Raw genomic sequence first — 22995 nt, 5'->3', positions numbered from 1 at the left:
CTTGCTGGTCCTTATTTAGTTGTGTTATGGAGACCGTTTCTTCTTCTATCTCCTCCTGTGGTTTACTGATGACTGTTTCCTTTTTGTGAATCTCATTTATAATGGTAGCTGTCTGATCCCCAACTATTTCCAGTACTGAAAGTTCTTGTTCAATGTTTTCTCCAGAAACTTGTTCATTATTCAGGGTCTCCAGTTCACAGGCAGCTCTCATTGTTGCCTTTCTCTTGTTTTTACATTTAGATTTCTTTGGTTGTTTTTTCTGATCTTCATGGTCCCCATTTAGTTGTGTTATGGAGACCGTTTCTTCTTCGATCTCCTCCTGTGGTTTACTGATGACTGTTTCATTTTCATGATTCTCATTTATAATGGTAGCTGTCTGATCCCCAACTATTTCCGCTATTGAAACTTCTTCTTGTTCACCGTTTTCTCCAGAAATATTTTCATTACTGACAACTTTCAATTCAGAGGCCGCTCTCGTTGCTGCCTTTCTCTTGTTTTTACGTTTAGATGTCTTCGGTTGTTTTTTCTGATCTTCATGGTCTCCATTTAGTTGTGTTGTGGAGACCGTTTCTTCTTCAGTGATCTTTTGTACTTTAGTGATCCCTGTTTCTTTTGTATGAATCTCGTTTTTGACGGAGGCTTTCTGATACCCAACTGTTTCCGGTACTGAAAGTTCTTGTTCAATGTATTTTCCAGAAACTTGTTCATTATTGAAGGTCTCCAGTTCACAGGCAGCTTTCATTGTTGCCTTTCTCTTGTTTTTACGTTTAGATGTTTTCACTTGCTTTTTCTGATCTTGATGGTCTCCATTTAGTTGTGTTATGGAGACCGTTTCTTCTTCTTTCTCCTCCTGTGGTTTAGCGATGACTGTTTCATTTGACTGATTCTGATTTTTGATGGTAGCTTTCTGATCCCCAAATACTTCTGGTACTGAAATGTCTTGTTGTTCACTCTTTTCTCCAGAAACCTTTTCATTACTGAGTGTCTCCAGTTCAGAGGCAGCTTTCATTGTCGACTCTGTCCTGTTCTTCCCTGTAGATCTCTTCAATAACTTGATCTGCGGATCCTGATGCCCATTCAGTTTTGTTTCAGAGGGCTGTTGTCTTTGCAATAAAAAGAACTCAGTTTGTGTTGAAATCGATTGATAAACTGGTTTCAACTGACATCTGGTTTCCAGGCCATCCATCTCAGTTTGCGTTGAAGTCGTTTGACAGACTGGTTTTAATGGAAAGCTGGTTTCCTGTATATCCATCTCAGTTTGTATTGAAGCAGATTGATAACTGACTGTTTTCTGCTTTGGGCTGTCTTGTGAATCTGTCTGAATTTGCACAGAAACCATTGAATTCTTTCTTTGTCTTTTCTCTGCGAGTCCTTTCCTCATCAGATCTTTCTGCTGTTTAAGTTTAGCATTTAGTTTCTGATTTATATTGAACATTTCATCAAGCTGTTGCATTAAATATTTCTGTACTTCGATATATTCTAATTCAGACTCCTTAGATTTGGCAAGACACGTACACTTTGCTTGACTTTTTGTCTTTTCAGAAGAATCGGGCAAATTCTGAATTTCAGTTAAACTCTCTCCTTGAACATTTTCTGCTGTGTGATTATCAGGAACCTTAGTTAAATTCTCTGTCTGGTTGTTGTCCTTGGGCTTACCCGTAGATGTACATTTCTCCCCTTCTTGGTCCTTTTTGGTGGATAGCTGTGTTGTGGAAATCACATTGTTGTTGGAAAAACTTTCCTTTGCCAAGGAAGCTGCCTCATCACGTTCTTGTTCCGGCACTGAAACATTTTGAGTTTCAATATTCTCCGCAAAAAAACTTATATCTATGCGAGGTTCTGAGTTGGGGAGCATTTTCCAAATCGTCTTCTTTCCGCTGCTGGGCAAAGCTGCCTGATTATTTTGTTTCTCCGGCAGAGGACCATTATTGATGTCACTGTTTTCAGAAAAAAATGTAAGATCTATGCAAGCATCTGACTCTGGGAAAGATTTCCATAACAGCGGCGTCTTCTTGATGCGCTTCGTCTTTGTTGTTTGTTTTTCCCCTTTTTGATCCACTTTCTTCTGTGAACTGGAGATGGATTTCTTTTCAGTGACCAGTTCTGTTGTAGAAATTGCAGGTTCCTCTTTGCAAATCTCCTTCTCTAAGGAATCTTCCTGATCACCTTCTTTTTCAAGCAGAAAAGTGTCCTGCTTTTTAACATTTTCAGCACCAGACTTAAAGGGCTGTTCCTTCTCTGGTGTCTCCTTCTGTACAGAAATCGATTCCTGTTTGGTATCCAGTGTAACATCTTCAATTCCACTAATTTCATCTGAAATCCTTAGATCAGCAGGTGCATGTTTCTCTAACCAGATTTGAAATGGTATCATTTTATTCTTTTTGCGCCTCGTCGTTGGTGGCTGTTCCTTAGACTTAGAGGGCTGTTCCTTCTCTGCTATGTTGATTGTCTCCTGCACTCCAGCAATGGACTCTTCTTCACTGATCAGCGAATCGTTCTGCTTTTCAATATTTCCTGCAGAAATCTCTTGGTCAATGGGGACGTGTTCCTCCGACCAGGTTTTAAATGGTACCTGGTTCTTCTCATTGGACTCAATCTCAGGTGGCTGGCTGTCCCCTTTTTGATCCACTTTCTCCTGTGAACTGGAGATGGATTTCTTTTCAGTGACCAGTTCTGTTGTAGAAATTGCAGGTTCCTCTTTGCAAATCTCCTTCTTTAAGGAATCTTCCTGATCACCTTCTTTTTCAAGCAGAAAAGTGTCCTGCTTTTTAACATTTTCAGCACCAGACTTAAAGGGCTGTTCCTTCTCTGGTGTCTCCTTCAGTACAGAAATCGATTCCTGTTTGGTATCCAGTGTAACATCTTCCATTCCAGTACTTTCATCTGAAATCCTTAGATCAGCAGGGGCATGTTTCTCTAACCAGATTTGAAATGGTATCATTTTATTCTTTTTGCGCCTCGTCGTTGGTGGCTGTTCCTTAGACTTAGAGGGCTGTTCCTTCTCTGCTATGTTGATTGTCTCCTGCACTCCAGCAATGGACTCTTCTTCACTGATCAGCGAATCGTTCTGCTTTTCAATATTTCCTGCAGAAATCTCTTGGTCAATGGGGACGTGTTCCTCCGACCAGGTTTTAAATGGTACCTGGTTCTTCTCATTGGACTCAATCTCAGGTGGCTGGCTGTCCCCTTTTTGATCCACTTTCTCCTGTGAACTGGAGATGGATTTCTTTTCAGTGACCAGTTCTGTTGTAGAAATTGCAGGTTCCTCTTTGCAAATCTCCTTCTCTAAGGAATCTTCCTGATCACCTTCTTCTTCAAGCAGAAAAGTGTCCTGCTTTTTAACATTTTCAGCACCAGACTTAAAGGGCTGTTCCTTCTCTGGTGTTTCCTTCTGTACAGAAATCGATTCCTGTTTGGTATCCAGTGAAACATCTTCCATTCCAGTACTTTCATCTGAAATCCTTAGATCAGCAGGGGCATGTTTCTCTAACCAGATTTGAAATGGTATCATTTTAATCTTTCTGCGCCTCGTCTTTGGTGGCTGTTCCTTAGACTTAGAGGGCTGTTCCTTCTCTGCTATGTTGATTGTCTCCTGCACTCCAGCAATGGACTCTTCTTCACTGACCAGTGAATCGTTCTGCTTTTCAATATTTCCTGCAGAAATCTCTTGGTCAATGGGGACGTGTTCCTCCGACCAGGTTTTAAATGGTACCTGGTTCTTCTCATAGGACTCTATCTCAGGTGGCTGGCTGTCCCCTTTTTGATCCACTGTCTCCAGTCCTTTGGCGATCGATTCATTTTCGATCGCCAGTGAGGCGTCCTGCTGTTCGATATTTTCAGCAGACATTTTTTGCTCCTCAGTTGCGTGCAGCTCCCACCAGACTGCAAATGACACCTTCTTCTTTTTGCGTTTGGGTGGCTTGGGTGGCTCTATTTCCCTTTCGACAATGTTGTCGGATGTAACCTCTTCGACTGTAGGCTGGTTGGACTGCATTGTAAACTTTGCTTGTTTTAGGTTGTAAGCTAAAATCACTTATGTAGAAACTTAGTAAAGATTTCACGTCGAGTTTGATGTAAATCTGCAAAAGAAATGTGCACCAAACAAAGTTGAAAATCTTACTGTGTACTGCTAGTTAAATTCTCAAGAGAAATGTATCAACAACGGCTGCTAAACGGCTGTGATGAAAGTAGATCGATGTGACGAGCTTATATAGCTGGTGATGTCAGAATTCTGCCTTTGGAGTTATATTGTGATGTCACAGTTTCGTTTTATATTCAGAGCGGGCTTGTCTGATGGATTTTTTTATTTAACACAAGGATGCGCGCGCAACCTGACTCCAGAAAGCGTCAGTGGGCTTTTAAACTGTCACTGATATATATATATATCATTGCGCATCGGTTTAGTCAATAGTAATGGCTTTTGTATTTTTTATTTCATTTTATTTTTTAGTAATTTTATAGTGGCCACGACTTATTTCGTGGGAACAACTTAATTATAGCAAGTCCTGGCCACCGGAGCCCGTAGATAATAATGATTATTTTATTATGTAAAAATTAAAGTGACAAAAGTTCGTTTTTTCTCTTCGTGTTGCGAATATTCTCCATTTTTCTACCAACGAGTTCAGCGACGAGGTGGCTTCGCTCTAAAAACACCACTACCCAAAATGCTTCGCGCTCCAGGCGCGTTGGTGTTTCCGGTGTCTAGTAACATTTTACTTCCTTCCACACAGACCGACACGAACAAACCGAAAAAGAAGACGTCGCTAACGTTAAGTATTGTCGCCAAAAACCGCCTTCCAAGCTTAGTTTGCGTTGTATTTTCGTCGGATAAAACGTGGCATGTGGCCGTCGGTGTCCGAAGACTGAGAATTAGCAGAGAACCGCAGACTGTGTCGTGTAGGCCTCCGAGGGAAGAAAGTTTAGTGTCGGGCCTGTAAACAACATGTCCTCCGCCTCGCAGCCTTCCTCCAGACGGCAGTGGTGCTACCTCTGCGATCTGCCCAAGATGCCGTGGGCCATGCTGTGGGAGTTCAGCGAAGCGGTGTGCCGGGGATGTGTCAACTACGACGGCGCGGACCGGATCGAGCTCCTGATTGAAACTGCGCGGCAGCTGAAGAGCACGCACGGGGTGTTAGACGGCAGGTCTCCCGGACCCCAGCAAAGCAAACCCGGCTCGGTGGGGACCGTCGAAACGGGGCGGCAGCATAGTGAGCGCGTAGACAGGGGCAGGGGGGAATACGGGGTGTCTTCCCGGCTCCCTAACGGCTTGCACCGAGCTGAGGACGTGGCTTTATCGGAGGGAAGCCGACAGAGCCCGAACACCCGCCGGGTTGTGACCGGTGCAGTGCCCGGGCTCCACAGCACCATCTCTCACGCCTTGATAGCTCAGGGGTTGGTGGCGGGTCCTCACGGGCTTTTAGCCCCGTTATCGGGCTCCCGAACTGCCAGCACACCCATCGCAGTCTCAGCCGGGCCCATCATGGGTGAGGGTGGCAGAAGGCAGGCGGTGTCTCTGGGGGTGGGCGCCAGCACTTCTGCCCTTGTGGGTATAGATCCAGCAGTGTGGAGGAACAATGAGGTGATGGCCGAACTGAACGAAGTGGCCAGAAACCGGGTGGAAGGCTGGCCGAACCGACCCAAAGCGGTGCGAGACGTGCTGGTGGCTCTGAGCAACTCCATCCCCTTCAATGTCCGCTTCAGGAAAGACCACAACCTCCAGGGCCGCGTCCTGGCTTTTGATGCCAGCACAACTCCAGAGTTTGAGCTGAAGGTCTTCGTCGAGTATCCCGTGGGCTCCGGGATCATCTTCTCAGGGATCCCGGACCTGGTCCGACAGATGTTCCGGGATTCGGCGAAAGATGCAGGCAAAGCTGTGAATTCTGGCCTGCGATACGTGGAGTACGAGAAGCGGCAGGGTACAGGGGACTGGCGTGGGCTGTCCGAACTCCTGAACGACGGCGTGAGGATGTTCAAGGAGCCGCCCATCCCAGAGGTCCTGCCCCAGCCGGACCCGGTGCTGTCGTTGGCGGCGACAGGCCGCCCGGGTCCGGCAAAAAGCACGACCAGACGCCGGAAAGCTTCTCCCGGCTCGGAAAACGGAGAGAGTGACGGGAGACCTGACCACCCAGCCAGGGAGTCCTGGCCCCGGAGCGCCTACACGGAGCCTCTGCCCGGCATGGCGGCCCCTCAGGAAGGGCCGCCGCGCCTCCACAGCCAGCCGTCGCCCATCTCGGCCCTGATGGGCGTCACAGACAGCCTGAGCTCCAGCCAGATGCCCAGAGACAGCCCAGGCATGTCCGCAGCCCACTCCTTGGCAGCCGGTCGCTCCACCAGCAGCAGCCCATCCACCGCCTCCACCTCGGCTTCCCAGGCATCCATGGGCCAGAGCATGAGCGCGGTGGGGCCGAGCGGCAACGCCAACACCGGGGAGAGCACGAGCAGCACGCAGGGCACCCTGCTCTGCTGCACGCTCTGCAGAGAGCGCCTGGAGGACACACACTTTGTCCAGTGTCCCTCCGTCCCTCACCACAAGTTCTGCTTCCCCTGCACCCGAGCGTTCATCCGCAGCCAGGGCCAGGGAGGGGAGGTGTACTGCCCGAGCGGGGAGCGCTGCCCCCTGGCCGGTTCCAACGTGCCTTGGGCCTTCATGCAGGGGGAAATCTCCACCATCCTGGCCGGAGATGGAGACGTGACGGTAAAAAAGGAGGAGTGAGCCCCCGCTGACCTCCCGACGTCTCCGACCTGTCATGGTGAATGGTAAGATGGAGAGGGAACCTTGTGTCACATCAAAGTCTGGTCTCAAACCACTAAGTTATGAGGTTGAACCCAGTTAGGGCTGGGAGGCTTAGATATTTTGAGAAAAAGTAAAATAAAATATAACATACCTAATTAGGTTTTATTTTAGCCTGAAATGCAAAAATTATGACTTAATGGTTATTATTTATAAAAATATTAGTGCTGTCAATTAACTAAATTTAAACAGATTAATCACACTCTGTGATTAATCACTGTGTTTAACTTTGTAGGCTTGAAAAATAAATGTGCAAGCAGTTGTGGTATCTGCAGGAATGGCGCCCTGCTGTACTCCAATCAATTAAAATACAAGAAATTATATCACAGTAGAAATAATTTTATGTATTTTCCCAGTAATCAACAGCAACTAAGGGAAATTTACTTGACTATACATGTATACAAGTAATAGCAAACATGTTACGGGTACAACTGACAGATGAGATATATTTTATGTTCTAGTTTTTTGGTCCCATGCTCCTTTCTGATGCCACCCTGGGAAAATGCCCATAAAGCCAATATCAAAGACTGCGTGCACATTTTCAAAGAATTGAAAGAAAATGTTTAATGTCTCAAACCAAACATGTCTAGAGATTCTCAGTTTTCCAGGTTTTCACATTCAGGAAGGTTTAACCCTTGTAAATTGTTCATATTTTGGTTGCACAGTCACCGCTCCAGCGTCTGGTGGACCCGCTGAATTCTACGGTTCATATTCAAGACAACAAAAAAAACTTCACATTAAAACACAAAAAACACTTTCTCTTCAATTACACTAATATAAACTGCAAATATCGTTTTTTTGCTTTTAAATGTAAAAGAAAACATAAAAGTGTTAATGTTTGCTCTTTGACAAAACATGTACATTTGAAAAGGACCAAATTTCTATTATATAATTAGAATATTTATGTTCTTCCTTAAATTAAGGCTTTTTGATAATCTATTTTTATCATTTTTTTCATTAGAAAACTCAAAGAATAGAAACGGGCTCCATGCTAGTACTCAGTAGTGTATCACCTGCACATTGCAACAATATTTCAACTCTATCCAGAAAGCCAGGTGCAGTAAGACACAACACACAAGCATCCTGGTAGCTCTACCAGTCCACGGACTTTGTACAATTATTTTAGTATTTTAGTAGCTTAATTTATACCAAACTCAGACATCTTCCATAACCCTTACAAGACTTAATTCACACAATACCTCTAATCTAACTAGCAGAGCTCAGCACAGTTGAAACAAATGAAAACCGGGAAAATATCCTCATTTTCCACAAATGACCTCTGTTTGTTGTTGAAAATGGTAGTAATGATTCTTTATGTCTAATATATTTTGTAGTACCATTGTGATAACGCTAAGCGACAATTTTTTTTGTATATATATATTTATTCAGAATGTATGTCCATACAAAATCTACATCCAAAGTACAATATTATTCTTTTTTTTTTTTTTTCCCTGTGGAAATCCCCCCCGCCCAAAATTAAAAAAAAAAAAAAAAAAAAAAAAAAAAAATATATATATATATATAATAATAATAATAATAATAATAATTCAGAAATAAAACCCACCCACCCCACCCGCTCTCTCCATGTAACAACACATGTAGTAGTATTACATTTAGCACTACCCACATTTTTGATAGGCCAGAGTAAAGAGAAAAGGATACAACAAAAAATATTAAAAGAATTGAAACAAGGCAGCAAAGATCAATACAGATCAGTCTCTCAGGTCTATTCTGGTTAAAATGTCCAGGAAGGGAGTCCATATCCGGTCAAACTTAGCCAATGTCCCACGTATTGAATGGAGAATTTTTTCAGGAGTGCAGTATGACAACAGTTCGTTGATCCATTGTTTCTGGTTTGGAGGCTCCACGGATTTCCAATTTTTAAGTATACACTTTTTTGCTGCAGATGATGCTAACAAAACAAAGTGTTTCTTGTAAGAATTTAATTCCAAGGACATAATATCTCCAAGTATCCAAATCCTGGGGTCAGGATCTAAAGAAAGTCCACAAACTGCTGATGTTACCAGAATTACATTATCCCAGTAGGTTTGCAAGTGTACACAATTCCAAAGCATATGAAGAAGATCCCCTACAGACGTCTTACATCTCTGGCATTTGTCAGTGATACTGGCATTCAGCTTATTCAACCTATATGGGGTATAATATATGCGGTGAAAAATATTAAATTGAATTTGTCTGTGTTTTGTTGATGTTAATATTGTTTGAGATGAATTTAGTAATCTGCTCCAACTTTTGTCATCATAGTTGCAGTTTAAGTCCAACTCCCATTTCGATTTTTTCGAATACTTGTCATAAGCTGGTGAATAGTCAAGAACAATTTTGTAAACACAAGAAATAAGTCCTTTTGTAGTAGTACGTTTAGGATCTAATAAGAATGATTCAAGCAAGGTTTCCTCTGGTTTACTTGGGAATATCTCTAATGTTTGGCTCTTAATCCAATGTCTAATCTGCAAATATTTGAAATAATTGTGCCTATGCAAGTCATAAAATTCAGATAATTGATCGAAGCTGGCAAAGACATTATTGGTATAAAGGTCGCCTACTGATCTAATGCCTTTTCTAACCCAAGTTTGTAGTATACCATCTGTTATAGGTTGAGGAATGTTGGGGTTATCTTTAAGTGGTGTGTTAACCAACAATTTTATGTTTAGATTTAAGAGAGCGTGTAACTGAAGCCATGCGTTGTAGGTAGCTAAAATTAAAGAATTTGATGTAATTGTAGAAAGTTGCTTTTTTGAACTCAAGAAGGGAATGGTTGCTAATGACATGGATTTCAACTCTTGTTGCTCCATCGAGATCCACCTCACATCGTTGCCATTTGAATAAATCCACATCCATAAAATACGGAACTGGGAGGTTGCTAAGCGACAATTTTTAACAGAACATTTATCAGAACCTATAAATGGTACAAACATTTCGTCAAAAAAAGACTCCCAAGTATTTTAAAATTTTCCAGTTTTAAAAATTAAAATACATTCCAGTAGATGGCGTTGTCTCGGAAGACAACGCCACCTGAGCAGCTTGTTTAGTTTTCTTTCAGCACCATCTTTCCTGATTGTTTTGTTGGATTTTAATTTTCCATTTGTGAACAGCATCCAGATATCAGGAATACCGTCGTCTCTTCCTGACTTTGTGTAAACTTCCACATTAAGAACATCCTGTAGAGCTTTGCTGCGGTGCATTCAAAGACCAGGTGGAATAAGGCTTTCTGAGCGCCTCATGCGGTCCAGCGTCTGAACAGTCGCTCCATCTTTAAAGACAGAGCGGCTAGCTGGAAATAAATAATATAAATAAATTAATGATCTGGGATTCTCTTTCGCCAGTTTTCACTTCTGGAATAAAAAAGAAAAGAAAATAGCTTGAACTAATGAATTGATTGATTTTATACGTTTCAGTGTCATTTAGTTTTGATTTTAAGCATCACAAATTTTAATTTTATCACTGATTTGTTTGAATACTTAGAGAAATATGCATCCATTCAAATATAAAGATGGTTCATGACTAGTTTTTACTTTATCATTTATTCAGGGTTAAATCTGCCACAATAGCAAATTTTGCTGGACATTAAATTGTCCCTGTAATTATTGCGATTAGAACATGTAACACTAGAACTGGAAGATATTTTATACATCCAAAGTAAAACACAAAATCAATAAATAAAACAGAAATGAGAAGCACACAATCAAAACCATAAACAAAATGGATTATGAAGTGTCTGTAAACAAATTTCCCTTAAAAAAATATTAATCAGAATGTAAATTGAGTTCATTTTAATTTACTGATGTTTCTTGTCCAATCATCTAAATGTTCTATCAATACATTTGTCTGTTATTGATTGATAAAGGTACATTAGATTTATAAAGCACTTCTACATCTGGCATTCAAATCTTCAAAGTCAGAAACAAGTAAGGATGCACCGATATAACAATTTGGGCCGATATTGATATTTATTATTGCTATTATGGCCGCAAACCGATATTTACCAATATTTTATGTATATTTCACTAACCTTTTGACAACTTGGGTTGTGGGGGAAAAACACAATGCTGACTTCACTGGATCGGTTAAGCTACCCACTATCCTGCATTATTGTCAGTCACATTATCCACTCACCCTAAAGAAACAAACTGCAACAATATGGAAATATCAGCTGTCAATTTCAGCTCAGTTTTACTTATCTGACCGATACCAATATGTTAAAAAATGTCTAATATTGGCTGATATCGGTGTTCGTGCTTTTATATTGTGCATACATAATAAAAACCAAATTATTAGTTAGTTGTTGTGGTTTCTCTTTTGTTTTGTTTTTTATTTTTCTCTTTTTGCAGGTTTAGAGGTAGACTTGTTGACTTTTGTTTTATTTATTCTTGTTTCTCTCCTCTACTCCAATCTCCTTCTAAACCTTCCTACTTCCACCATTTCAAAGTATTATATTTATGTATCAAGTGGAGGATCATGGCAAAGGTTGTAATACTCCGCTTGTGTAAGTAAGTCTGTTGGGCCTCACCTTGACATTCGGACAATACAGAGTGCCACACGTTGGAAACCAAAAACATAAAAACTAATTTGTCCTTCAATTCTTTGTCTGTCTATAACCTTTCTTCTTCCGTTGTCTCTGTCGGCTTTCATTTGTCTTTGTTTTATCACAAGAATGGCTGCCAGGAATTCATAGTGAAATGAAGTATTTGTACAATAGTAGCATGGATAACTCTGCCTCTACCGAAATCAACCTGTGTGAAACTAAATAGCCTGTTTTGGGTTTTTTTCCATATTAAGTTTTCCCATCTGTTGTTCCTTTCTCTCCAGGGGATCAAACACTTCGAAAGCACTTCCCTTTTTATCTCGAGCAGAGGTCCACTTCGGCTGCATTTCATCAAGCGTGCCTCCATAAGCAGAGTAAGTCCGAAGCTCCAGGAGGACAAACTAAACCAGGATCAGTTAGTAAAGACAAGAAAAGCCACCAGTGAGGAAGAGGAAGAGGCAGAGGCTCAGATCAGCCGTTCTTCATCGCTCCAAGTGGCTCAAACGGCCCAGGACAGAAAGCACACGTTTGTCTGACAATCTGATTTGTGTTTTTTTTATTTTTGTTTGTTTTTTTTCCCTTCTTGGTTTGTTCTAAATATTGCATTGTGTATTAAACCGATGCAGGACAGCGTTATTGATTGATAACTTGGCTAAAGTAATGCACTTCTTTAGAGAGAAAAAAGGAAGAAAAAAAAAATCGAATGTTTTGAACACAAAACCCCATTTGGTCCTTAAAGCCAAGGAGTGCAAAAAAAAAAAAAATGTAATCCCACATTATGTCTCGTAGATATTCTTCTGTTGTATGTTTCAAATGTGAACTTCCTTTCAATATGGCTATGTAATTTCTATTTTTGATACAATACAAATTTCTATGTATTTGTTTATAGTGATAAGAAGACCAAAGATGGCTTCATGCTCAGTGTAATTTTATTGTAGCTGTGTATGCTGTATTCACTGATAACCTTTGGCATCAGTCACTAATTAGTCCATCTATCACAGATGTATGCTTGTTTTGTCTATTTACTTTTTGAATTCTATGTATGGTAAGATAATTAGCATCACATCGAATGGTTAACCCACACTTATGTGATCTGAACAGGTCAATTCTACAATAAAGGACTAAATAGTCACATCTGCTTTACTCCTTTGCTGCTGATTTCAAAGGATTAAGACTCCAAATGGATTTCTGGGGAAACTTTTATTTAAATGTCGATAAGAAACACGAAAATCCCCACACCAAACATTAAAAAGCTCCTGATGGCACTGTAAACATGCACTCATTTCAAATACAGACGTTTCAGCCGAGTTTAACACATTGACTTACAAGGAAAACAAAGGGATTGGAAACTTTAAACCTGATTAAGTACAAACATATATATATATATCCTGAATGCAAAAATGATCAGCTAGTTCCTATGTGAAATGCTTGTAAATGACAAAGCCCCACACTTTAGCTGGAGTGTGAATGCGTTTTTCTACAGAAGCTCATTCCTGCCATGAAAGAAATAAAAAAGCCCAACAGGAAGTCAAGAGAAGTCAGAATTTTGACTTTCAACTTCATTATTAGTCAAAGCTCAAATTATAAGATCGATAGTCATGCTGTTTCTCTAAGGAGGCTTGCTCCAGTATCTCATAATTCTGAATTTATATCTCAGAATTGTTTATATATCTCATAATTATGAATTTGAAAGTCAAAACTATGACTTCCTGTCATTTTCTTTTATTCTTGGGCTTTGATTTTTCTCTTTCATGACAGAAATGAGCTCCATAGATTTCAGATAAGGCAGTGGTATTATCCTATATTTTTATGTGCATAGATGTAGAATCTCACTCACACCATTTGTTTAACAATATAAAACATAACTATATGCAGTGGTGGACGTGTGAACATGTCAGATGGGGCAGCTGATGTCTCCCAGGGCCTCCTTGGCCCCTTTCAGGGTCTCTCTCTTCACACACTTCCAGTAGCCAGAGATGCCAGTCTGTTGCTGCACCTGCAGTCAGGAGACAGAGGGAGGAGGTGAAGCTGACTGTGTAGCCTTTCAACCACTTATTTTTAATTGTAATTCTGATATATCCTGGAATAAAAATCCAATACCATTTAAACCATAAAAGTTGCACACACACACAAAAACATTTAACATTTGATTTGGATTATGGCACATTGGGATCATTTCAGTCAAAGTCCTTTTTGTAATTCCTCTTACAGCAAGAAACTTCACAAATATCCAAAGGCAAAAATAGTAAAACATCAAACATCACCAGTTAACTCAAATATAATGAAATGCCTCATTTTGGTGGGTGACAGACCCACACAAAATAGTGTATAGATGTGAAGTGACGGGGGGGAAAAAATCTGAAAAGTGTGGGATGTATTTATAATCAGTCCTGTAACCTGTCATATCCCTAAATAAAAACAAGTGCAACCAACCGACTCAGTAGAAAGTAGAGCCGTGGTGATATTACTGTACAAGATGCAAAATGCTACCACTGGCAGAGAACTAACAAGTTTGTATCAATTCCTTATAAACGAAGAGAGAGGATAAAAATTGAAGCGCTTGATCGTTACGTAGCTGTATTCTGGTGGAATAACCTTGGCAGGATTTGAAAAGTGCGGTTAACAATAGTCAACCCACTGGTGCTAACTTGGTGACTTTTACAGACAAAAAAAGTGAAGCTTTTTAAAGTTTGGTTGATCTGCCAGAAAACCGCACTAATCAGAACTGCCAATAAAACGGTACTTCATATAAAAAAAAGAAAATGAAAGTGGAAGCTCACCTTCAGGCCCCGCAGCACTCTGTCCGTCATTACTCCCATGAACTCCTTGTGACTCAGGCAGTCGTCTCCGTCCAAGTCGAAGAGTTTGAACACCGTGTCCAGAACGTTCTCCGACAGCTCGTGGCCCGTGGCGATCTTCACGGCTCGCTTAAACTGGGCTGTATCAAAAGAACGGGGAGGACGCTCTCATGTGCTGGATGAACCGTATCTGCCCATTTCAACCCAACGGCGAGGCCTTACCGATCCCCACAGGACGGTTGGCCTCGGTGACCATCTTCATTGAGAAGGCGAAGTCCTCCAGGTTGTTGGTGAACAGGCAGAAGGCTTTGAACTCCTCGAATGTGATGCTCTGGAAGGGAAACGCGCCTGTTGACTGTTGATCCACGCGAGTCTCGTCCTGATGGAGGACGAAGTTTCCGTACCTGACCAGCAGGGATCTTCTTCCTCATGTTCTCCCAGTAGATTTCGTTGTCTTCTTCGTTGGTGTAGTGCAGCAGCCACTCGGCGAAGTCTTCCCTTCTCATGGTGTCCATGCCTCTGGAGAACTGCAGGAACTCCATTTCCTGGACCTCAGCTTGCAGGTCCTCCATGAATCTGAGCAACAGAGATTGTTTACAGGAGCTGGAACGGGCCGAGACCCCACGGTCCAACTGGAGGGGAATCCTACTGTAGCTCCAAACATGCAAAGGATTCTGCTATGCAAGTTAAGGATTTTTAGAAAAATTTTGTTTTTTCCACATTAGCAGAATATCGACAAAGTTTTGCACACATTTGTGAGGGAAACACAGCTGGTGATAGCGAAAAAAACCAAAACAACCAAAACCCAGGAATCTTTCAGATTGATGTTTTAACGTATCAGAACATAAAACAATTTTCTAATGATATTTATGTATTCAAGAATCTGTCCCTCTGGGATCTTGCCATTGTTTTGTGAGTTTTTGAAATCAAGATCACTTACTTTGTGGAGCCACTTTAGAAATAATTGCAAGGAACTTTGTGCCATTACTATCTCCATCCAAAATGTTAGGCGACTTGACGAGAACCTGGCAGAAACAGAACCATGACGGCTTCTCCTACCTGCGGAACTCCTGGTACTTCAGCTTGTTGTCTCCTCTCTTTCCAAAGAAGTACGCCTGAAGTGACGTGTTTACCGCCGCCCCTTCCTCTGCCGATTTCTGGAATCATCCATGAATTGTCCTGTTACTATAGAAACTGATGACGATGCACGAGAAAAACAAATAAGATGTGCACACACACCTCTGCCACGTCCTTCGGAGGTTTCAGTTTACTCTTGCCGATGATCTTCTTGAGCTTCGGCAGAAAATGAAAACATTGTCTTCTCATTCATTCAATTCAATTTTGTCATGAACTTGAAACTATAGAAACTTCATGTGTTCACACTCACACACACACACACATTTCATACAGCTCATTACCAACATTCACTGAATACAGAATTTTATATTTGCTAAATCTTTCTAGCAAGACTTTTTCTCGCAAAAGTATTCACACCCTTTGGACTTTTAACATTTTTGCCACACAGTACCCAATGTCAATGAGTTATAATGCTAGTATTATTATACTGGCATAATAATACAAGTTGGTTCTCTCAAATACCAATATAAGTTACTTTATTTAGGAACACTTAACACTGGGCCTGGAAATTATGGAATATCCAAACAACAAGCCAAAAACAATAAATAAAAAGCAAATAAAAACCACACACAGAACCAGAACCATAAATAGAATGGATTATGAAGTTTCTAAACAAAATTTCCCTCCTTCAGATCTTTGTTGAAAACCATGCATCGTTTTTCTTCCACTTCAGAAAACACTTTTTGAAAAGCTTGAGTTTTTTTTTTCTTTAAATGAGCGTGTTTCTATTGAGCAAATTTATTTTCTAATTCCAATTTGCGCAATTACATGGTCAAGCTGTTGTGTTCCATCTATCACAAAAAAACCCCCAAACTAAAATAAGTTCAAACTTATAGTCGTTTGGACACACATTGTGAAAAAGGTCATGGAATGTGAATACTTTTGTAAGGCACTATATTTCGCCCTCTCCTCTGGGAGCTAATATAAGCTCTACGTCCTTCTTTTCACTTTCAGAATCAACAAAACACAGATTCACTGTGGTTGCTTTAACTTTAAAAAAAAAAAAAAGTCAAAGCAAAAGCAAAAAGTAGTGGTCAAAGGAGACCAACGTCAAAATCCATGCACTGCTGCTACTTGCTGGATGTTTTGCTCTTTCTGCGCCACGTTGGAACATGAAACACAAGTTGCAACACAGGCCAACATGCCTTCGCATGAGACAAAAGGTAGCCGAGGTCTAAGCTAAGCGGCAGACAGGAGAAGTCTGCTTGGAACCAAAAACAAGTCAGGTGGCTTCAAACAGACGGATAAAACCGAAAAGACAAGCGCAAGGCAGATGAAGAACAGTTGAGCGACTGGAATGCAGCTCTCCCTCACCTTCGCGTGGAGCCTGGTTCATACTTACAGCTGCGGCAACATCAGTGGAGCTCTCGGCAGCATTAAAGTGGCAATATTTTCACATTTGAGTGCACACACATTTGAAATATTGAAATACTGATATTGTTACTTAAAGTAATTACACAGTTCGCCATCTAAAAAAGAAGTCTTACATTTATGCCAAGCAAAGTCTTACCGTAAGAAACTCTTTTTTGTCCACTTGCTCATTGCCGTCCACATCCAGCATTTGGAAAGCTATGTCAAACCCGGTCCGTGGCTCTGCAAGAGAGACAATCATCTCATTCAGGAATTCATTACCGACGACAGAATATTGGCAAAACTGTGGATAGAAAATAGAGAGGAGTAAATTTCCTCTGAAGAAAACCCCCCCAGACGTTTTCATGAAAAAACAAGGACCTTTCTAAGCTCCGGAAGTCAAAAATTTGCCAGAAAAATACAAATTTAATAATACTCAGAAATTTTCTAGAAAAAAAACTGGAAATTTCACAGTATGAAAAGTCCAAAAATTTACTGGAGAGAACTTGGAAATTTTGAGATAAATTTTCTAGAAAAAAAACCGTTGGATTTTTGAAATGCAGACATTTCCAAATTTCTTTCTAGAAAATTTCTGAGTTTTTTTCAATTTTCAAGTTTTTTTTTTTTTTATGAAAATTGACATTGTTTGGTTATCTTCAGTTATAAAATTGCTACAGATATCAAATATGACTTTAAAAATTTGACTTTGTAATTTAATGCTTTGAAATTGTCCCGCTGTCTCTTTAAAAACTCTTATTCTTTATGAATCTGTCATCAGGAAGTCAACACATCATCGCTCCTCTACTAAACCCTTTAATGTTTCATCTGATGAAAAAAATGTTTCATTAGCAAGTTTGTAAAAATACTGTAAAATTATTTTGATACAGTCAAGAAAACCAAGTGTAAAAATTGTTTTAACAAAAAAAATGTTTTTATTTTTTTATCTGGAGTATTTTCATTAAGATAATTTATCTCCCTATGTCCAATATGCATAATTATATGGTCAATGGAAGCAAAGCTGCTGATAGATTATCCTGCTTCAAATAAAACCACAAGATCATGAACACAGGAAAGTCAACTTACTGGTCAGGATGGTCAGCAGGAAGAGATACTCTGTGTAGGATATTAAACCTGCAAGGCACACACAAATACACTTTACAGTCTTTAGTTAAACAGAAACTAGCAGACAGAAAAAAAAAGAAAGTGAACATCACCATAGAAACATTCAGATGTGCGGCAGAAGGCCGGAGAGCTCACCGTTGTCTCCTAGCTTTCTGAACAGATCGCTGCCGGGACGAGCTTTAGAGGCAGTCGCCAACATCTTGTTGACGTCCTGCCAAGAGAGCACGAGGAGACAGACACCGTCACCACAAAACCCCCGGCACTGTGCTCCGCATGAAGAGTTTTCACACAGTGAAACTGTAAACATACCTGAGTTGTTAAGATTCTCTTTTTGAGCTTTCCTAAAAACAAAACAAAGACCAAACAGAGTTTTGAAAAAAAAATAAAAAATTGCTTTTCACGTGTTGATGTTAGAAGTGTTTCTTTCGCTACCGATGCATCTTTTGCTATAAATGATACACCGAAAGTTTATTTTCTTATTTAAAAAAAGAAATGTTATGATTTGCTTTTCATCTTTTAGCACATTTCTAATATTGTATAAAAAGGGTTAAGTGGGCAAATTTATCCAGGATTAAAAAAATTCTGATATTCTGATAGCAGAATAATTATAAAACCATTTTTTTAGTAGAAAACTAAAATAATTGTTAATAGCAGCCCTGGAAAACACATGATAATACTCTATAAAATAAGAATTATGCTGGCAGGAATGATTTTATTTATTTATTTTTTTCTGAATCCAAGTTGAACAATGGTAACATACAACATTTATGATCACTGATTATGAAGCTAATTTATTTGGTTTGTGTAAAGTATGTTAGCTTGGAAATCCCATCTGCTCTTCAATAAATAATGTTTGTTTTTCAAATGCTAACAGCAAACTACATTTTGGAAGATTAATTATCCTGAAAGAGATAATTAATCTCTTCAGGATTAATCTATCATCTATTTGAATCACCTAGATTCAAATAGATGAAATAGAATTTTGGATTGCAGAAAAAACTGAACTTAATTTTTATATTATTTAATGAAGCAAACACAGGACAAGAATTTAAATAGGGTAGGATTGTTGTCGCTCAGGTTAAGTGGTTTGAAATGCTGTTTGCGAGCACCTAGGGAGCAGGGATATTACAAGGTGTGTGTGGGTGTGTGTAGTGAATGTGTGCAGCTTACGATCTACTTGTTCCAGCATGACGGAGAACAGGAAGTCCCTCGGGGTCATGTAGGGCTCCATATCATACATCACTGAGGCAAACTGGGTAAAACGGACCTTTCTGGCAGACAGCTGAGGAGCTGCAGGTTCCTGCAAATGTACAAAGGGCAAAATGATCTGAAAGTTTCTGTCATACTGATCTAATCAGTAAACATCTCCTCTGTGGCACCAACCAGGCACAGTTTTTACCTAAACGATACAGGAACATCTAGCTATGAGTAAATTTAAGATAAACTTTAACCAAAGCATGTTCCACTTTAAACTTAGACTGATATTCTACCCATAAACTCTACAAATGAAAACAAGTTTATGGTTTTTTACACTCCATGTACTAAACGCCCTCTAGGCGCCACTAGAGGGCGCTAGGTAACATAACTGAGTGTTTACGTCTTCTTTAAAAGTAATGCCTACTTCTTTTTTGCAGTTTGTGGTAGTCTTTCAGACCGGAAAACGAATAAAGCGGTGAAGTATTTTCTATCGAAATAAATCTCCACGGAATATGTACTCACTTTTTCTTCCTCTGCAAGAACAGCGAAGGGTAAATTCCTGACGTTAGCGTGGTGATACAAGTAATAGCAGAGACCCCCGGTTCCAACGACAGAGCCCAAAACACCGGAACCAATTGCACGGAATGTTGTAGAAGTCTTTAGAACCCGAGAGCTCCTGACCACATTCCTAAAGACGGCGGTGAACTTTCCCCAGCTGGCCATTTTCAGGAAGCTCACTGGCTGCCCGGTTGCGCAAACGCGACGGCTTCCGTAGCTGCTCTGTAAGTTAGCGACCGAGTCACGGAACGCCCACTTTGGCGTCACCAGAACAAACATCGTGCATGATGTACACCAGAAAGTTAAGTTCTTCGTTTTTTTTTAAGAGATAGTTCTCAAAGTAGCTTATGACTCAGGAAAGGTTTTTTTTTTTTAACTATATAAGGCTGCAGTGCTTGTTTATGGTGATTAGCTCTAATGTTATAATGTAGATTCATCATTACAAAAGTTGCTTAGTCCAGTCCCAAAAAAAGTCAAGAGTTGAAAAATCAATTTGGGAACTGTTTAACTAAATGAAACACATTGTAGTGAATTATTACACACAGTTGGATGTTTGAAAGCCTTTATTTCTCTTAATTATGATGCTTTGTGAACCATTTTACAAATATGACTTTTGTGTGAAAAATGACAGGGACTTCATGCGCTGTCAAAGCAGACAAGATTTTGTCTGCTTTGACAGCGCATGAAGTCCTTATTTTGAAAGTTCACTCACGCAGTTCATAGACAATCTCGAGGTTTCGTTTGTGCAGAGCAGAACTGCCAAGGAACTTGTAGGCAACCAGCTTCTCCACATGGGGTGACTGAAACGATGGACAGGACATGATAGTTTTCACATGAAATATATATAGTTAGTCTTGAATTTTTTTTTAATTTGCTCATTACCCAAGGTGACCTGAAATTAAGATACCACCTGACTACAAGTCAGTCTGTGTTCAGATAAATGTATAAAATCAATTCTAGATGTCCGAAAATCTTTGAACTTCTAACCCCAATACCTATTAAATTTAACATAGATGTCTACAAAGCACTTAGGTATTGTTACAATTAATTTTCAACAAGAAACTCTAACTTTGTCTTGCCGTACATTTGGCCTTTCAAACTGCATCAAGTGAGACTTGCTTCAAGAGATAACAAGAAGGCTTAACTAAATACAGCAGAGCTGCTGTTGTTGTCCTTGTGAGCTTTTAACTTATGGAACATGATTGGTTTGGAAATGTTTCGTGTCGTTTATGATTTCACACAGACTGTTACTTATTCTTAATGGCATACACACAAAGACTGTCATTTTAGCAAGGCTAGCTATGCTAAATGTTAACCTGAAATGCTAAAAACAGCTAATCGTTTTAATTTGGTTTTACAATGGTCAAACTCTGTTTTAGAGCACAGAGTCAGAGCAGGAAAACAGGAACACACACATTGAAAACTATTTTACTTATATCTTTTTATGGTTTCTAAACTGTAATTGATCAGAATTGGTTACACCAAGTTAAATATTTTGGAAATATTGGAGATAGGACATTGGCTGCAAAATTATGATCGGTGCAACTCTAAAACCTTTTCAAAAGCTATTCTAAACTAGTGTGCAGGATCAATTATGTCATTAGAAATGATATGGAACTTATGGTTACTGTCAATACTGAACAAGGGTATTTACTGTACATTAGATTTACCAGAGGTATTGTAACGTCTAAATGTTACAGCTTTTTCTTTTTTTTTTCCAGCTCTTGTTGGGTTCGCATTTCTCTCCAGTCAATGTCAGTCAAAGGGTTCCAGAGATGTTGCTGTAACTGCTTGCTTTAACAGGTAATTGTTCAATGTTTAGTTGATAAAATTGTTTTTTCTTTGATGGAAACAATGGATCGAAACGATTACATTTCCAAACGAGTCAGCAGAAGAAGATGCACTACATTGGGAAAATAAAGATGGCGAAGGGAACAGAGCTGCAACACACATGAAACCTCGTCCTGCAGCATCTATCAGTGTGTTGTGCGTCATCCCCCTGTCTCATATATCACAGCAGGCTCCTTCTCTGTACATGGTGTCCAAGGGACTGATCTCCGTGAACTCTGCTCCGGCAGCATCAGCTGTGGACTCGGAGATATGGATGTGGAGAAAAAACAGCTGTCATTCTCCACCAAGGCTGTTACATGTTACAGTTCAGAAGACCAAAGAAGATTGAATTGGCTGAGACAGTGCTTTGAAAAATTACCCACACCCCTAAAACCTTTTCACGTTTTGTCGCATCACAACCACAAACCTCGCTCTATTTTCTTCCCCCAACTCAAAGTAGTGTAGAATTGTAAAAGGGAAAGAAAATTCAACGCGGAGACATTTTACATACATAAACAAAAAGTGGGTTTGCATTTATTCCCAATGAGACAATACTTCCTAAAATCACCTTCTGCTGCAGCTGCAAGTCTTTTATTGTTTCTCTCTTCCAGCTTTGCACATGTAAATTCAGATAATTTTTTTTTACCATTCTTCTTTGCGAAATAGCTCAAGCTTGAGAGCATCTTCACAGATACCCAATTAGATTCAGGTCTGGGGTTTGACTGGGTCATTTTAACAATAATGTTCTGATCTAAATCATTCTACTGTAGCGAACCTCCTGGTCCGTCTCAAATCTGTTAGCCTCTACTTGGTTTTAATAATGTTTTATTGCAAACTGGCTGTAAGGAGGAAAACATTATTGAATGTTTTTATTCTTTCCATACACAAATGTTTGGATATGGTATCTAAATCCAAAGATCCAACCAAAAATTAAAAATACACATTCCCGAAACTTAGCTTAGATTGTTCAGCGTTTGGGCTGCAGATGAATATTTCTGTTCAGTGGAGGACCCTGCATCCCTGCTGCTGCTTCGTGGAGCGTCAGTAGAGCATGAACCTTTATTTTTATTCACATGAATTATTTACACGAATCTTCGCATTTTGTTTCTGCGGCACAGCATGAATTCCGAATTGGTGATCTTTCGGTGGCAGCTGTACGAAAAACTTCAAATGCTGCATCCAAAAATATGTTTGAGAGGAACCAGAAAATATTTTACGCAAACAAAGAATAGCAAGGCAACATAGTCCCAGAACGTGACGACTACAATTCCTGTTTTTTGGGTTTTTTTTTTAATGTTTTAACAAACATATTTTTAAATCAGAACCCAAAAGATATGGTTTGCATTTGTATTTCACTCAACAGAGTTTATAAAACCAGCCTTGGCTGCAGTTATAGCTTCAAATATTATGCCTATACTAGCTTTGCCTTACTAGAGAATGATGATACCAGTACCATATTTTACAGAGGGGGTTATATATTCAGAAAGATGCAAAGAGTTAAGTATCTGCAATATATAGTACCCAACATTATCCCCAAAGTTAACTGTGGAAAAGTCTGAAATCTGGGAACAGATAAACACTCAATGAAAAGCTCCCAGTTAAACACCCAGGAAGTGAGATTTACCTGATTGCCATCGACATGCTCTCTGGGACTGTTCGTCTGTCTATGG

General features: G+C 39.9%; 2 protein-coding genes across 2 annotated transcripts; one reads left to right on the top strand and one right to left on the bottom strand.

Annotated features, from left to right (window-relative positions):
* Window positions 1–4693: 4693 nt before the first annotated feature.
* LOC116728200 (interferon regulatory factor 2-binding protein 1-like) lies at window positions 4694–12465 on the top strand. The gene is made up of 2 exons (XM_032576096.1): window positions 4694–6756; window positions 11618–12465. Exon 1 carries the CDS (start codon window positions 4943–4945, stop codon window positions 6710–6712), a length of 1770 nt encoding a protein of 589 aa, XP_032431987.1. The 5' UTR covers window positions 4694–4942; the 3' UTR covers window positions 6713–6756; window positions 11618–12465.
* Window positions 12466–12514: 49 nt separating this feature from the next.
* Window positions 12515–19719, bottom strand: micu2 (mitochondrial calcium uptake 2). The gene is made up of 12 exons (XM_032576097.1): window positions 19460–19719; window positions 18911–19040; window positions 18050–18081; window positions 17876–17951; window positions 17702–17749; window positions 16779–16861; window positions 15371–15424; window positions 15191–15288; window positions 14536–14707; window positions 14354–14462; window positions 14114–14271; window positions 12515–13329 (listed from the first exon to the last, which is right to left on the bottom strand). Exons 1-12 carry the CDS (start codon window positions 19658–19660, stop codon window positions 13228–13230), a joined length of 1263 nt encoding a protein of 420 aa, XP_032431988.1. The 5' UTR covers window positions 19661–19719; the 3' UTR covers window positions 12515–13227.
* Window positions 19720–22995: the final 3276 nt, after the last annotated feature.

The sequence above is a fragment of the Xiphophorus hellerii genome, chromosome 11 (assembly GCF_003331165.1).
Source record: "Xiphophorus hellerii strain 12219 chromosome 11, Xiphophorus_hellerii-4.1, whole genome shotgun sequence".
Lineage (NCBI taxonomy): Eukaryota > Metazoa > Chordata > Actinopteri > Cyprinodontiformes > Poeciliidae > Xiphophorus > Xiphophorus hellerii.
This window is presented reverse-complemented; position numbering and strand designations above follow the sequence as displayed.